Source organism: Poeciliopsis prolifica, unplaced genomic scaffold, assembly GCF_027474105.1.
Source record: "Poeciliopsis prolifica strain line A6 unplaced genomic scaffold, Auburn_PproV2 SCAFFOLD049, whole genome shotgun sequence".
NCBI lineage: Eukaryota > Metazoa > Chordata > Actinopteri > Cyprinodontiformes > Poeciliidae > Poeciliopsis > Poeciliopsis prolifica.
The window spans coordinates 3,512,324-3,527,454 of NW_026562424.1; the positions used below are offsets into that span (position 1 = coordinate 3,512,324).

Genomic DNA, 15,131 nt, shown 5'->3' on the forward strand with positions numbered 1-15,131 from the left:
AAAAATAAAATCTCTTTTTTTTCATACCAAATCTGTTTTTTAGTCGATTTTTTTTGCTTTTCTTTTTTTTTTTTTCCCCAAAAAATAAATTGCAGAAAATATTTACAAAAAGTGGGTTTCATTTCAATCATCCCCTCTGTATGACAGAGCATCAAGGCCAGGCTATGGACATTTTGATTATTGTAATAATAACTCTGGCTTATAACTATATTCTTGTTATTTTACGGCTTTATTCTAGTAATATTAAGACTTTATACAAGTAATATGTCAGCTATTATATGACTTTATTCTAGTAACATGGCTTTATTGCCAGAATAAGTTATTTAAGACTCATTCTGGCAAGATGTATAGAAAAAAAAAGTCCAGATTTCCCAAAAGTTAAATCTTCAAAAACCAAAAATCTGACTGATGGATAGAAGCCGTGAACAGCATGTTGTTCTGCGTCTCTGTCAGGGTTTGAGCTGGGATGCGTCTCGGCTGTGCGCCACCATGAGGCCATCAGGGTGCATTGCAGTATTCAGAAGGCAATGGCCGCCCTCCAGTCTCTCACAATGTCCTCAGACAGCTGGAGGCAGAAGCTGCCGGGAATCGGCATGAGCGAGAACAAGCACCAGAAGCTCAGGTGAGTGATGTCGGTTCGACCAAAACTACAAAGGTTTCAGTTCCCAGTTTATTTCTGGTTCTGATTTCTTTTCTTCCCAGTGGGATGGACCTGCTGCAGTATAAGGACGTCTCCTTCAAAATGTTGGCTTCTGTCTTTCCTGAGAGCCTTTCACCGTACATGGAGTTCTCACAAAGACTCAAAATAGAGGGTAAAACCCGACTTCTGGCTTTCCACGTTAAGACGACGATCTCACTGTAACCCAGGATTAAGAGTTCAAAGTCAAATGGTTTCTTCATGGCCTTAATGCTGACACATTTATCCGCATGTCTTATTGTTATGACATTACAACAGAGTTAGATAAAATTTAAAATAAAAAAACTACAAGAATAATGTTAGAATATTATGAGAATAAAGTCGTACGAGAATAAATAAATAATACGAGAATAAATTTAAGATACGGAAGAAAGTTGCACAAGACTTCCTTCCTTTATGGGAGTAAGAAGTCATACAAGAAAAAAGTCAAAATTACGAAAATAAAAAGCCACAATATTATGGGAATAAAGTTATACGAGAATAAAGTCGAATTAATACAAGTAAAGTCATAGTAACATGGAAATAAAGTTAAAATAATATGAGAATATGGTTGTTGTTACAAGAATAAAATTATAATGTTACGTTATTCTATTAATATAACTTCTTATTCTCATGTCCTTTCTACTTTATTCTCGTATTATTTTTTCTTTGTTCTCGTAATTCTAGTGACTTCCTCATAGTTATATTTTTTCTTGGGATGGCCCTACTACTCCCTCGTAGGAAATAATCTTCTTCAGGTCCGAACATTAAATAATCCTGACTCCCGTCTGCATGCAGCCGTGTACAAGCCTCACTACGACCAAAACAAGAGCGAGATCCAGCGGATTCAGAGCGAGGAGCGCATGCTTCTGCCGCAGGACATCAACTACTTCACTCTCCCAGTGTCTCTGTCGCAGGAAGTCAGGGAAATCCTCGACAGATTTCGACCGACCACCGTGAGTCTGAATTTTACTGCGTTTTGTGACATAAAGAGTTTAGTTCTTTTCATAACTTATCGCTGTGTTTGCCGGCTAGCTGGGAGCTGCTACCCGTCTGGAAGGCATGACTCCTGCTGCGATCGCCAATCTCTTCAAGTACGTTCGCATTACAAGGAGACAGGAGAGCACGATGAGCGGAAAGCAAGCGGGCCACGAGGAGCGGGGAGGAGAGGAGCCGTGCAAAAGAAAGGCAATGCTACCTCAATAAGAGAGACTGAGAATGTAAAACAAAATATTTATTCTGGGAAGATAAGAAAAAGATACAAAACTCTTCATTGAGAAGGAGGAGGAAATATGTGATAAAATTCTGACTTTCATCGCAAAATTCTGACTGGTCGAAATCCAAATAAATAACCAAATGTTCTTAGGTGTTAGTAAATAAAAATAATCATACAATGGTTTCTCCCTCGTTAGAGGATTTGTAAATCTGAATTTTAAGCCCAAAATATCCCAAACATATTTGGTAGATTTGAGTTTTGGGACTAGATTTGCCTTATTCTGCATAAACAATTTAAACATTTTTGATTCAGAGAAAAAAAAACTAATTCAGAAATTAAAGTCAGAATTTTGAGATTGAAGTCAGAATTCAGACTTTAATCTTAGAGATTAAAGCTTGAATTTTTTTCCATTGGCCCTGATCCTCTTCTGTGCATTTGTTATGTACAATAGTTTTATTTTTGAAAATAGCTGCGCTATTAAAACATTTCTATGTTATGTCAAAGTTTTTGTAACGTGAGGAATCCTAAATCTGAGAGCAGCAACAGTGGGATCAGCATTAAACTCCACGTGACCTTTTCAGCGCCGCTGCTGCTCGTATCAAGATGGCCGTCCAGCTCCGCGGCGCCTCTCATGAAGAAGCCGAACGGAAACCTCCAGTGAGGCTGAGGGACCCCTCTGGGGGCTTCTGGGTAAACGGTGGTTTCTACAAACGTGGCTTTGGCCGTCAGGGTGAGAGGAGATGATAACGGACACTGTAGAAAAGACAAATACAGATAAAATGATCTGAAAAGTAAAAGTTTTACAGGGTTTTCTACAATGAAATATTAGGGCTTTTGTAGACATAAAAAAAAACTACATTTCTGCCAAAAAATGTCAATTTTTTTAATCTTTCAAAAAAATTTTAAATGAGAATTTTGGAAATATCTTAGTTTCAGAGGTTTAAAGTGTTCAACTTTTGAAACTTTTCTATGTTCAGAAGTCAAAAATGTCATATTTTGTAGTCAGAAATTTTGAGATTTATCTCAGAAATTTTTATTTTTTTATACTTTGTACTATTGAAAAATTACTAGAAAAAAATTATTTTGACATTAATCTCAGAAACTTTCTAAGGAAAAAGGAAAATTTCTGACTTTTAAAATTAAATTTTTGGCTTTTGGAAATTTTAAAGTCTGTAATTTCTACAATTTTTCTAGAAATTTTCTTAATGTTTTTTGTTCCAAATTTTCAGCTTGGAGTTCAGAAATGTCCCCATTTTTATGACCTTTCTAAGATTAATCTAAATGTTTCTTAGCTTTTTGGTGGAAATGTAGTCTTTCTTAATCTCCAATGGCCATAATATGCTATCATCGTTTTAAGGATAAGCGAGTTTCTGCACCTGGACTTTTTGACAGCGAAAGAGAAATTTGGCTCCCAGGATGAAGTTCTGAGGAGCCTCGATGAATCCCTGACGAGCCCAAACAATTTGGATGGAGAAAGACAGAGGAAGGCTGCAGCCTGATTCACATGACTCCTGAAGAAAGAAATGTTAGTGATTGTGAAACAACAGCAGTTTCACAATGTGTGGAAAAGAGATGAGCTGAGTTAATCTGCACTTGATTGAATGATCTCAATTGACTAACGATTAATTGATAAGCAGACATTTTCTTAAAGTAGATGGAAGTTTTGTTCACTTTTTAAATCAATATTCCTGGCTTTTATTACAGTCTGACAACTAAAGAACACTTCAAGCAAATTAAAGAAATACTTTTCATTTAAAACCACTGTATGAGATCGAACAACAGAAAGTTGTTAGTGACAGTCAAATAGAAGGAAAATGATCCACGATTCTTTATTTTTAATTTATGAACCATCTAAAAAGTGTGGCATAGATTTCTTTCCCAACCCAGTTTAGTGGAGCACGTTTTGCTACAGTTTCAGCTACAAGCCTGATGCGTTGTGATTTCTGCTTTTACATTTTTCAAAATTATTTTCTTAGAGAATACCAAACTGATGCATACCTGCGCATCGATCTGGCAGTCCTGCACCAGGATTCTCGTCCAGTTCGGTTGGCGGCCCGAGTTCATGGCGATCTCTTCTGGAGCAGCGGATCCTTGGAAGATCTCGTAAATCTGCGAACGCAGCTCAGTGCAATTCTGAGTTTCAGAACTAGATGGCATAGAAGATGAAATAAAGTACTTTTTAGGGCTTTAGTTTGTTTAAACCTGATATTTTCCCCTAACAAAACCATTTCACATATAAGGTTTCAACAAGGATAAATTGGTGTCTGCTCAATTTATGATTGTACTAATGATTGTATTGTAATCAATCAAATAATTTGATGATTAATTAAATATGAAAAATTATGGATCCTGCAGATTTTTTAAATTAACCACTTAAGCTTTATATGCAATACAAAAATACATGAAAAGATGGAAGTAAACAATTCAATTACGTTTTTAAACAGGAAAATAAACAAACTAGTCAATATAAAATATAGTCTATATTCAATCCAAAGTTTCCAAAGTGGGTTACAAATATATATATATATATATATATTTTACACTGATCTCTGGCGTCTGCTCACCTGAATGTGCAGCCATTGATGGTGTTGTGTGTGAAGAGGATGGGCGATAGCCTGCTGGGATCAGAGGAACACCTGCCACCTTCAGAAACGCCAAGCGACTTCAACTGATCCACCATCAAGGAAGAACGATGCATTTATGCCGATAATCATCAAACTTCTGACACACAGCAGTTACTTTCTTGTCAAGGATACAGGCTGCGTTTCTCCGTCAATAAGCGCCATGACAGTGGATCCCTTTCTCAGTCCAACTGGAGGCTGATCTAGATTCACAGGGGTGGGCATAGGTATGTCCCGCTGTAACAGCATCAGAACAGGCAGCCTGAGATGCATTTCTAGAAACCATAAAATAGCCAAGAACTGAAATTACAAAAATAAATGCGCTTTCGCGACATACGAGTCACATGATCAACACCCTGACGTTACTACTGGTGAAAACGTTGAAGAAAACAGGAAGTAGAAGGAGGGGAGTGGTTTGTTTTTGTTGTTTACTGTATTACACCAAACACTATAAACAATATTAGCTAGAATTTGGCTGGAGGACATAAATACAGTACAGAAACATTCTAGTCACAAAATATAAATATCTCCATCGTTTCAGTGAAAAGTCAGTCGATTTTAACACAAATATCCTGCAGTGCCGAGGCTTCTTCTGCTGTTTTGGTTTAGCCAAGTAGTACGGATGACCGCTCCAAGATGGCCGCCGTATTTCCTGTGCTCCAGCAGGTTTACTCTTTATTATGTCTAGCAAAGTTGATCACATGACTCAAACATGCTTCCCATACGACTGACAAGCCACCTCACTCTGGCACAAAAACCTTTTTATAAAAAAACAAGTTTTTTTCATTCAGCACTTTTATTTTCTTAATTTCATTTAGCTGAACTTTAAGACGTAGATGAAAAATGTACCTGAAATTCTACAGAGTGTGTCTGGGCCACCAGGTGCTCAAGAGGAACGTCAGTCAGGGTGAAGTTGATGGTTGCGGCTGTCAGCTCCCCTTTGGGTGAGTAGTAAACCAAAAACTGTACCTGCAGGAAACAAGCACAGCTGAGATTGAAGCTCCAGTACGGATTAAAAGCACATTTATTGCCTCCTCACCATTTTCACAACATTTAAACAAAAGCTGTTTCGTTTGACAGGTGCAGGCCAGTCAGACAGCGGTGTGACAGGGACCTAAAAACAAACAGCTTTATTAAGGCATTGCCATCTTTTTTTGCACAAAATCATTTCAAACAACAAAAGGTTCTGAAACTGTCAGGTGTTTCTTTACCAAAAGATCTGGTGTTATTGTCATGGTGTCAGTCGTTGGAACCTTTAACAATAAAACACAGGAATCAGTCTGATGCAAGAGAACATGGAGTATGTGTTAAGGCTCAGCAATAAATCAATTTGATTTATTATTCAAATGTTTGGAAATCTGGATTTTTTTTTTTCCCACCAATGCATTTCTTGAGTTTCCAAAGTCCAGAGTGATGTCAAGGCAGCCATTTTGATTTACAGCTTCTATTTATTTGAATTTTAAATTCAGGTCATATCGCCCAGCCTCGGTGTGTATATTCTTAAAAGAGTTCATCTGGACTTGCTGACCTTTATGAGACTCATGTTGACGTAGTAAGAGCTGGAGCTGAGATCCGGATCGGTGGTGCAGGACTGAGAGGTCACCATCCGGGTGCAAGACAGCGACATAGATCTCAGAAACTCTGGAGAAAACAAACACAAAAAGCAGTGAGATTAAAAACTCAACAAACAGAAAAATCTGCTTTATCTTTTTTTAAGGTAAATTTGCAAATATAAAGAAATAAAAAATGCATTTAAAAAATCTGGTGATCTTATATTTGTTGAAGCATCATGTTTAATAAAAGACATACTCTGATAGAAGTTGGTAATATTTGTACTCTGTCAAAGTTAATTAAACTCCAAACACAAAAAGCTATCTGGCAGGTTTCCATCTGAGTCTGTTTGGGGAAAGTCTGGTTCACTGTGTGATGCAGCAGTTTAACCTTTCATGCAGTGTGAACTTACTTGCAGGGTTACGGTTGAAGCAGAAGGAAGAAGTGGCACCCGGAGCCGGCTGATGGAGGAGGCTTCGCACCGAGGAGTCGTACCAAAACGTCTGGATAAGATCATCAACCTAGAAAAACATTTTCTCTATCAAAAAAGGAAGAGAAAGCACATTCCCCATATTCCCTTTGTGTAATATAGGTATTTACCTGGTGAAAATGTCTCCTGTATGATAGGATCGGATATTCTCGTGGTGAGAAATGGTAGCCATCACCTGACGCTGGATACCGAGTCAAAGCAGGAAGAGACGGCGGCTCTACTGCTGCTACAAGATGGAAACATTTCAAACAGCAAATCAGGTTAACATCTTTATCACTTAGTCACAATTAATCGGATTAATTGTAACTAATCTATTGTAGAAATAATCGTCAACTAATTTAGTAATCATTTGATCGTTATATTTGAGTATCCAGACTCAAAAAAAGCAATTTTTGAAAATGTTTTGAATGTTCAGAGCATCAATTAAGCCAAAGCTGTACAAAATATGCGTATATTTTGCATTTAAGATAAAAAATAAGAACTTTGTCTATGAATATGTTCTATGCAGAACTCCTCAAGTGCTGGTTTTACCTTTATCTGGTTCAAATTCTGTAAAAGGAAAAAAATTTATCTCATATTAATCAGCTCTTACTGCTCAATTACAGTTTATCCAAAAATTAATCAACAGATCAACCCTGCACTCTATTGATGTTGAAACAAGCAGAAACAACAGAGCTGTTTTGCAGTTTGAGCAATAAAATTTTTATATTCTTAAAAATAAATGTAACTATTTGTGTATTTCTAATGCATTTTATTGCTCAAACTGCAAAACAGCTCTGTTGTTCCTGCTTGTTTCAACACCAATAGAGTGCAGGATTGATCTGTGGATTAACCCTGCAACTTATTTATGAAATAAGCTTACATGGTCAAATGAAAAATCTGCAAAATATTCCAGTATTTTTTGTCCTATTAATCTTCAAAAAAAAATTTGATGACGAAAATAATCGTTAGTTGCAGTCACTTAATCCACTTACCTTCTGCCTGAACACAAAACAATGTGTCCGTCACCGTGACAAGTGATGAATCTACGTTGGCTCTGAACATCAGCCATTTTTCAATGCAAACTCGTTTCCTGCATCAAAAAAGCAGATTTTTAAAAAAGCATTTATGTAACACACGGGGAGGGACAGTGTGGAGAACCTACACGTCTTCTTTTGGACAGCCAGTGAAGACGGTGGCTAGATTGGCAACATCACAATCAGCTGTGTCACAGCAGCAGCCAATGTCACAGAAATCAGGAGTTAGATCACAGAGACAAACTGCAAAAACAAGAAGATGAGAGTTAGTCACAAGAATTGCTGTCAAAATTAAATACAAGACTTTTCATACTATATGAATGATGAAGAAAGAAGTCATTACTGATGAACCACAATCCACACACTTGACTGGTTAATTTGTCTCTCTAACACATCCTAGTGTGTGTGAATGGTTGTTTTTTGTTTATGGTGGCCTGTGAGGAACTGTGTTCAGTCAGAGGCTTCTTCAGAGTCACGGCAAGACTGACTGCTACTGGAGATTCTTCCTGCCCACAGCAGTTGCAACACTTAATTTTCCTTCTGGAAAAATTGCTTTGTTTTAAAGTTAAGCAAAATGTATTATTATTATTATCTAAACAGCACAGATGAATGGCAACAGAAAGGCACACAATTATTATAAACATTACTAAAACAGCTAAATATTACATTTTGGGGGGATATTTGGTGTCTTGGTATTTAATATTAAATCTGGAACGACTTCAAACATTGACTTTACACATAAATTTCTTTTAGCTTCGTTTTATGTAATGCAATTAACAGTTACACTTTATTTGAAAGGTTGTGCATAAAACTGACATAACACTATCATGTTCATGCAGTCCTCATAAATGTTTATGACTGCTGAAGTGTCATTGGGTAAATAATGATGCTTTAATCCAAGGTTGCATTAAAAGATGCATTAAACGTGTCAACTTTGTATTATTATGTTAATAATTACATTTTAAAGGCAAGGTTGCATTAACAGTCCATTAAAAGTGTCAACTTTGCAGTAAAAGTGTTATTACGTCATGACAACATTTTTATGACAGCCAGTCCTTTGCACGCGCCTGCAAATCAAGTGTTACCCAACAAATAAAATGGGGCAAAGAAAGATATTAAAAGTATAAATATTTACAGAAAATATTAATCATACTTGAAATGTCAAACCAGCAATTACTACCCCTGCTAAACTGTTCTGCTTACTCTGTGGGGCACCCTCTGTTGACATCCGAGTTTGGTCTGTGGATGGAGACGGAGTTTCTGTGCCCAGAATGGGATAAAGAGTGGCTTCCTCTGTGGTCCCCGAAACACCCGCAGCCGGGGTGGGTGAACTGAAAGGGGCTCCATTTGTTTGGTCTGTGGCTGACAGAGCCAAACGTCCACACAGGAGGAGGACGTGAAGTGAATACAAAGGGCTAATCATCATTTGGCTAGCGCAGACATGGTTCGGTGGACGGATCCGGAGCTAAATAGTTAAATCAGCTGTAGAAACAATGTTAGTTTTACAGTTTAGTTCCCATTGCACCCATAACGCCAAACAGGGACCATATTTCATGTATTAGTAAGTCAGAAATTTCAGAAAATGTCATCCGAAGTAACACTTAGCTACATGCTAACCAGGCGTCTCCAAGCAAGCTGCTTGTTACCAAGGAAGTTGTCGTCACAACTTCCGTTTTACGTAACCGCTACCGTAAAATACGAATAAAGAAGCATCACATATCATGAGTGCATTATATCTTAAACCTTATTTTTAAAAAAAGAAAGAAAAAAAGAATAACCTTATACATAAGAAACCTCTCAAGTAACTAAAATACTGAAATTAAATGTTAATGCTTTATCGACTGAATCATTGGATTCATTTTATTTTGGCACTGTTAAACATCTGATAATATTTTAACAATAATGTTTAATGAGAGAAATTCTCCGAAGACTTAAAAAAAACAACAAACGAATAAAACTGACTTTTCCCACATTTTGCATCGAAGGGAGATAATATTAAGCAGTACCTAGCCTGTCTGATTTCTAGTGGTGCGCCAATTAAAACATTTGGGTCAATATTTATATTAATGTTGTTGCTATGGCAGAATACAAATATTATTTCTATTATATATATTTCCTTGTCTCTGTTAACATTGGTAAAAAAAATCAACAACACAGCTAAACTTGCTTCTGTGCTTTAGTTAAACATTTTGTGGTCATGTTGCATTTGAAACATTTTACTGCCTTAAAACTGACTATAAAATGTAAAGTAGACTGATTTTTAATTCAATTTTCATTTAGGACTAATAAAGTATTTTTAAATAAAATTAAAATTTAATGTGACTTAATGTGTTGTTTAAGTTTTACAATATTTTACACAACATTATTGTATCTTTCTGCACATTTGCAGAAACTGGGAGGTATATGTGTAAGAAAAGCATGACCATGATCTTCAGTTTATTCACTGTTACTCTCTCTTTTAAACTTTAATGCCTCCTTTCTGATGATTTATTGATGGATTTCGTTTGACGGCATGTTTCCTCCCCAGAAAGCCAGACCAGCTCTCCTGCAGCGGCAATGGAAAGCCAAGAAAACATCTGTGACCTGGGATGAGAAATATTCCTAATGTGGACCCGTGGAATCGAGCAGCTTTAAATCAGCCAATGCTCACAGAAGCATGCTTCACTTAATCAGCCTGCATCTGGGTGAAAAAAGGTAGAGATTTTGGTTTTAAAACTCTATTTTTATCCTCAAATTATTTAGACTTAGCAGTTAATCTATTCAGCATCGGATATATTTTATTCCTGGCTTTTGCATCAAGCTTGCCTGTGCATGGTTTTACTTTTTTTTTTTAGCTGTGTCGCATATAAAGCAATAATAAATAAGTGACAAGCTGAGTTTTTAGGTCAAGCTGAGTCATCAAAAGGAGCTGATTGAAAAAAACATGAATGAAACAAATCTCATATTTCTGTTAAGAACTTCACAAAGATAACAGCATTTTACAGTTTTAAGCACTTGTTCCTGGATAATTTTATGAATATTAGATGTGTAATTTAATATTTTCGCTTGTTTTGCTCTCATGCATGAATGGGCCCATTACAGTGGATGGATGCTGTTTCTACATTTTTATAGTGTAGGGTCATTCTAACTCAAAATAAAGCAAGAGCTGGTCACAATATCCATAGATTTGGAAAGTACTTAAAGAAACCAGGAGGAATATTCCTCATTGGATTACCAAAGGAAACAACAAGAAAACTTACCAACGAGACACGTGAATGTGTTTCTTTTGGGGGCCAAGATGGATGACGATGTCAGAAAAATGTCATAGTAAGGACTAAAATCAACAAATTTAATAATTGTATTTCAAAATTGTGGGCACTGAAAGCATATTTTGTATATTTTAAAAAGACAAACTATACATAGTGCTCATGTGACGTCACACTTCTGGGAACTTTATAGCTGACAGCCATCTTTGTAGGTATCCACCAAATGTCATGACAGTTGCTATGGAGTTGCTATGACAACAGTAAACAAGTCACATTGTCTACACGGTTTGATCCAAACCACAGCGATTTTATTGATATATAGTTGTCAATGAACTTGCTTTTTTTTAATCTCGAAGCCATGGTTCCTCTATGCTTTGAGCAGTGTTTGCCAACCAAGATGGCGGCTCAGTGGGGTGGATCACTTCCTGTTCAAACTGTCTACACTAGAAATCACCCAGCGTGGCCTTAATAATAATAAAAACACTGTTGTTGCTGCCTTTGCCTTAGTGAAGGACAAGAGAGTATTAGTTGGTTATTAAAAAACATAAATTAAATCACTAAATAAAAACCAGTTAATGTAGAATACTTTTTAAAGAAATAAAGAGCATTTAAAATTGGCTTATTTTGTGTTGACATTTGTGAACCAGAATCTCAATGTTATATTTTTAGGTTTTATAGCAAAAAGAGAGAAAAATCACAGGAATTAAAAACGTTTTATTTATCTGGATTAAGGATAAAATTGCTCTTTAGAATATAAAGGTTGCAGATCAAATCATATTGTGTTAGAATGACCTAATCAAAGTAAGTAAACATTTAAAATAGGAGATTTTGAGGCAAGACTTTTAAGTTGCTGTTGACAGAAGCTCTCCATTCTATCTGACTAAAGTCTGCTTTATTTAGCAATGGGGATCAAATTTCAGTTTTTAATTTAAAGATTGAAAGAGACTGAAGAAGTGAACTGCAAACCTTTCAGGCTTTTATTTGTAAGATTATTTTGTAATTTTTTTTCTTCCACTCCTCATTTAACCACAACTTTGTGTTGGTCAATCTCATTAAATCCCTCAAACTTATTTTGCTTTGTGCATGACCACTGCCATCCACTAGGGGGTGTTGCTAAGTCTTGACCTGTGGAGTCAAACGGGGACATGGACTTAAAATGAACTGATAATATAAAGGTGTTGAATAGCAGGTTATATAGGATTACTTTCAAATGAAGTTAAAGGCTACTTTTATGGTATTTTGTGACTGTTTTAAGAGGTTGAAAAAGAAAATAAGAAGCTAAGGCCAGTTTAAACAACAATATTTATTGAATGCTAATTTTATTTTCTTATTTGGAATAACAAAAAATAAAATTTTTGTTATTCCTGAACAAAAATGTAAGGACACTGTAACCGCTTTGTCCCTTCTTACTTGCTAATATAACAAAAAAAAATTGCAACTGTTAGTGTGATTTATGTTGATGCTCTTATTTTGAAATGTAACCGGACGTTTGTGCTTTGTTAAGGAAGGCGGGAGAAGTTTATGGAGACGAAGCTAATGTTGGAGCAGCTAACACAATCTTATTTCAGTGCTTGATTAATAGTTTCATACACATTTTGATACCATTGTTTACGTGAAACTAAGTAAAGAAATGAAAGCCCGATACTTGCGAAGTAAGCTAGCCAAGAAAATGGCGGACGTTCCAAACAGCGGACGTTCCTCCTGGAGAAATGTCTATCATGAGATGCTCGTCCAATCATGTTGCGCCTGATTCTGTTCGTCCAATCAGATGCTGCTCTTGAGAGACGTCTTACTTTGGACTTCATCTGCAGACAAAAGGTTTGCAATACTGAATATTTTGGTATTGATCAGATACAAATTAGGGCCTAATACCAATACTGATACCTACATTTTTCAAAGTTTTCTATCTTCAATTAAATTCAAATTCAAAAATACTTTATTAATCCTAAAGGGAAATTAAATGTTGTAACTCATTAATTATCAACCTTTTTGACCTTTATGTGTTTTTTTTGTTTTTCCCTTTAATTATTTTGTTTTTAAAAAGTTTATATGCCTACAGAGGACTATACTGCATGCATTATTTTCCACATGAAGAACAAAAAACATCTAAAAACAAACAGAGCGGATAAAGAAACTCTTCGTAGAAAACACACACGCTGACTTCCTCCAACGTAGGAGTTTCTATCATTCTTTAAAAAGCTACATTTTGAGTTTTTGGGCATCAAGGCCACATTTGGAAACATTGTGGAGCTTCACCAAATTCAAATCAAATGGGAGATTGTAAATTATCCTTTTTTAGTTCCTGTTAAATCACAGTTGCCATCTCTCACACAATGGCCACATAATCTTTCTCTTTCTCACGCTACAGATCCTGTTTGTCAGGCAATGCAGGGGGAGTGAGACAAATGATAAAAATCTGTGCATGAAAGATGTTGACTAATAGCACAAGTTCAGACAAAGCAGATAAACCACAGGAACAGGGTTCATTGTGTTTGGCTTTTAAATGGAAGGAACATTTCTGAACTATAATTTTAAATCGGCAGCAGCTTATTTCTTATAGACTCACTTTTTCAAAACTAAATTTTTTGTTGTGTTTGTTGGCAAAACTTTCCTTTGTATTATATAAATTTTTTTAACAGAGCTGAAACGATTAATTGTATCAATCATGATCGTTTAATAATCATTTAACCATTAAGTGGATTTTACAGACTCAGAAAATATCAATTTACTGAAAAAAACAAATTTATACATTTAAGGCTTTGCCTGTCACACAGAAATCATCAAATGGCAAAGATTTGGTTACATCTTGTTTAAATTCTGTAAATGAAAACAAGCACCATTTTCTTTCAAATTATTAACCAGTTAATCCAAAAGTTAATCACCAGATCAGCCCTATGATGCATTGAGTCAAGCAGAAATTGTTCTTCACATGTTGATGTTAGAATTATTATTTTAGCTGCAAATGCATCTTTTGCTCTAAAGATGATCAACCATAGACTAAATTAATGTTTTTACATTTTAGGAACTAAAATGTTTATTTTCTTCTTTTTCAAAAAAGGGAAATATAAATCATGTCTTTGGTTTTCATGTATTTTTTAGTATTGCATAAAATAAGCATAGGTGGTTAAATAAAAAAGATATCACAAAATAAGCTTTTCATATCAGTCAATATCAATAATTATTGATTAGTTTTTTGTTCTTTTTTAAATATCTGAAATACTACCAAACTAGTGATGTGACTTTCCCTGTCTTATCCACAGTTTTCACTTTTTTATTTTTAAGCAGATATGAGGCAAAGTAGCAAAACCTAAAACTGTTGCTGGGCAAGTCACTCTTCAGGTTGTTGCTAGGTAACCGCAGAGTGAGTTGCTAGGTTACCAGAGAGCGAGCGAGTTAGTTGATACCACCAACCTCACTGAGTTCGCTGTGAGAGGTTGCACATCTGAGAAGTCTTTTCTCTGCCTACATCTCCCAGAATGAATCAGAGTTCAGTGAAATTATTGAATATTCTATCGGACGTATTATATATCAACATTGGTCTCATGTCTGTCACAGTATATATTATTGTTGGTTTATTGTAGGTTGAGTGAATCATTTTTGATCAATCCCCAAACAACTCAAAACTTCAATTCTTGCTTTCAAAGATTTGTCAAGTTGTATTTAATGAAATCACTGTGTCAGTTTTAAGGTTATATTGTCCGCATTTCCACAGTTTCTATTAAAAAAAAAATCAAATGAAAAGGTCCTAAACTGTGCAGCAATCCTTTGCTTTGCGTCTCATGGAACTGCTTGGCTCAGCTTATTTACAGAGAAAATATTGTTTAGATTGTCAGCCGGATGTAAAGACTGGAAATCCTGGAATGCAAAGTCTAAACAGCCGCCCGGGGCTAAAAACCATGAAGCAGAATATGCAGAGATCTGAAAATATCACTTTGATACAAAAACTACATGTTTCAACTCTACATGTAGAAACATGTAGAGCAGAAACATTTTTCTACATGTAGAGTAGCAAGGACTGGCTTTGTGTTGACTTTATAAGGGTCCAAAGGTGTGTTTTCGCTGGACAGTTTCCACAGATTTCCTCTTGTCTTTTACGAAGAACTTGTGATTTCTTTGTATTAGTTGAGAAGAATGAATGAGATCTGAGCCGTCCCTCAGGAACACAGTGCAATTACACGATGTTCTGTGAAAAATTAAACCCATCTGTGAGGCATGTTTTCTGTGCACATCACGCCTGAGTGGCTCTTTCAGGTCCCTCCCTTGTCCCTTCCTCAAATTACAGGGGAAACGGTTAAGAAAAGTGTGAGAAAGAAATT

General features: G+C 35.9%; 2 protein-coding genes across 4 annotated transcripts in view; one reads left to right on the forward strand and one right to left on the reverse strand.

Annotated features, from left to right (window-relative positions):
- Positions 1-2,305, forward strand: part of mto1 (mitochondrial tRNA translation optimization 1) — a 9,002-nt gene extending 6,697 nt beyond the window's left edge. For all 3 annotated transcript variants that reach the window (XM_055058027.1, XM_055058026.1, XM_055058028.1), the window contains exons 10-13: positions 454-622; positions 703-812; positions 1,475-1,632; positions 1,712-2,305. In XM_055058027.1, the coding sequence (XP_054914002.1) occupies positions 454-622; positions 703-812; positions 1,475-1,632; positions 1,712-1,882 (608 nt within the window). In that variant the 3' untranslated portion in view covers positions 1,883-2,305. The remainder of the gene's footprint in view (positions 1-453; positions 623-702; positions 813-1,474; positions 1,633-1,711) is intronic.
- On the reverse strand, positions 1,898-9,226 carry LOC129377837 (tectonic-3-like). The gene is made up of 14 exons (XM_055058029.1): positions 8,774-9,226; positions 7,699-7,813; positions 7,529-7,626; positions 6,665-6,780; positions 6,477-6,585; positions 6,042-6,154; positions 5,725-5,766; positions 5,553-5,627; positions 5,363-5,482; positions 4,649-4,750; positions 4,457-4,560; positions 3,891-4,038; positions 3,269-3,403; positions 1,898-2,645 (listed from the first exon to the last, which is right to left on the reverse strand). Exons 1-14 carry the CDS (start codon positions 8,994-8,996, stop codon positions 2,391-2,393), a joined length of 1,755 nt encoding a protein of 584 aa, XP_054914004.1. The 5' UTR covers positions 8,997-9,226; the 3' UTR covers positions 1,898-2,390.
- Positions 9,227-15,131: the final 5,905 nt, after the last annotated feature.

What these genes read in the sequence shown, in the direction of transcription:
- LOC129377837 (XM_055058029.1), bottom strand. Translation starts at nt 8,996, where the DNA reads ATGATGATTAGCCCTTTGTATTCACTTCACGTCCTCCTCCTGTGTGGA. An exon ending in GTTTAAATGTTGTGAAAATG is followed by an intron (nt 5,483 to 5,552) that starts GTGAGGAGGCAA and finishes TGTTTCCTGCAG; the next exon opens with GTACAGTTTTTGGTTTACTA. An exon ending in TTCGCTGTCAAAAAGTCCAG is followed by an intron (nt 2,646 to 3,268) that starts GTGCAGAAACTC and finishes TCTTTTCTACAG; the next exon opens with TGTCCGTTATCATCTCCTCT.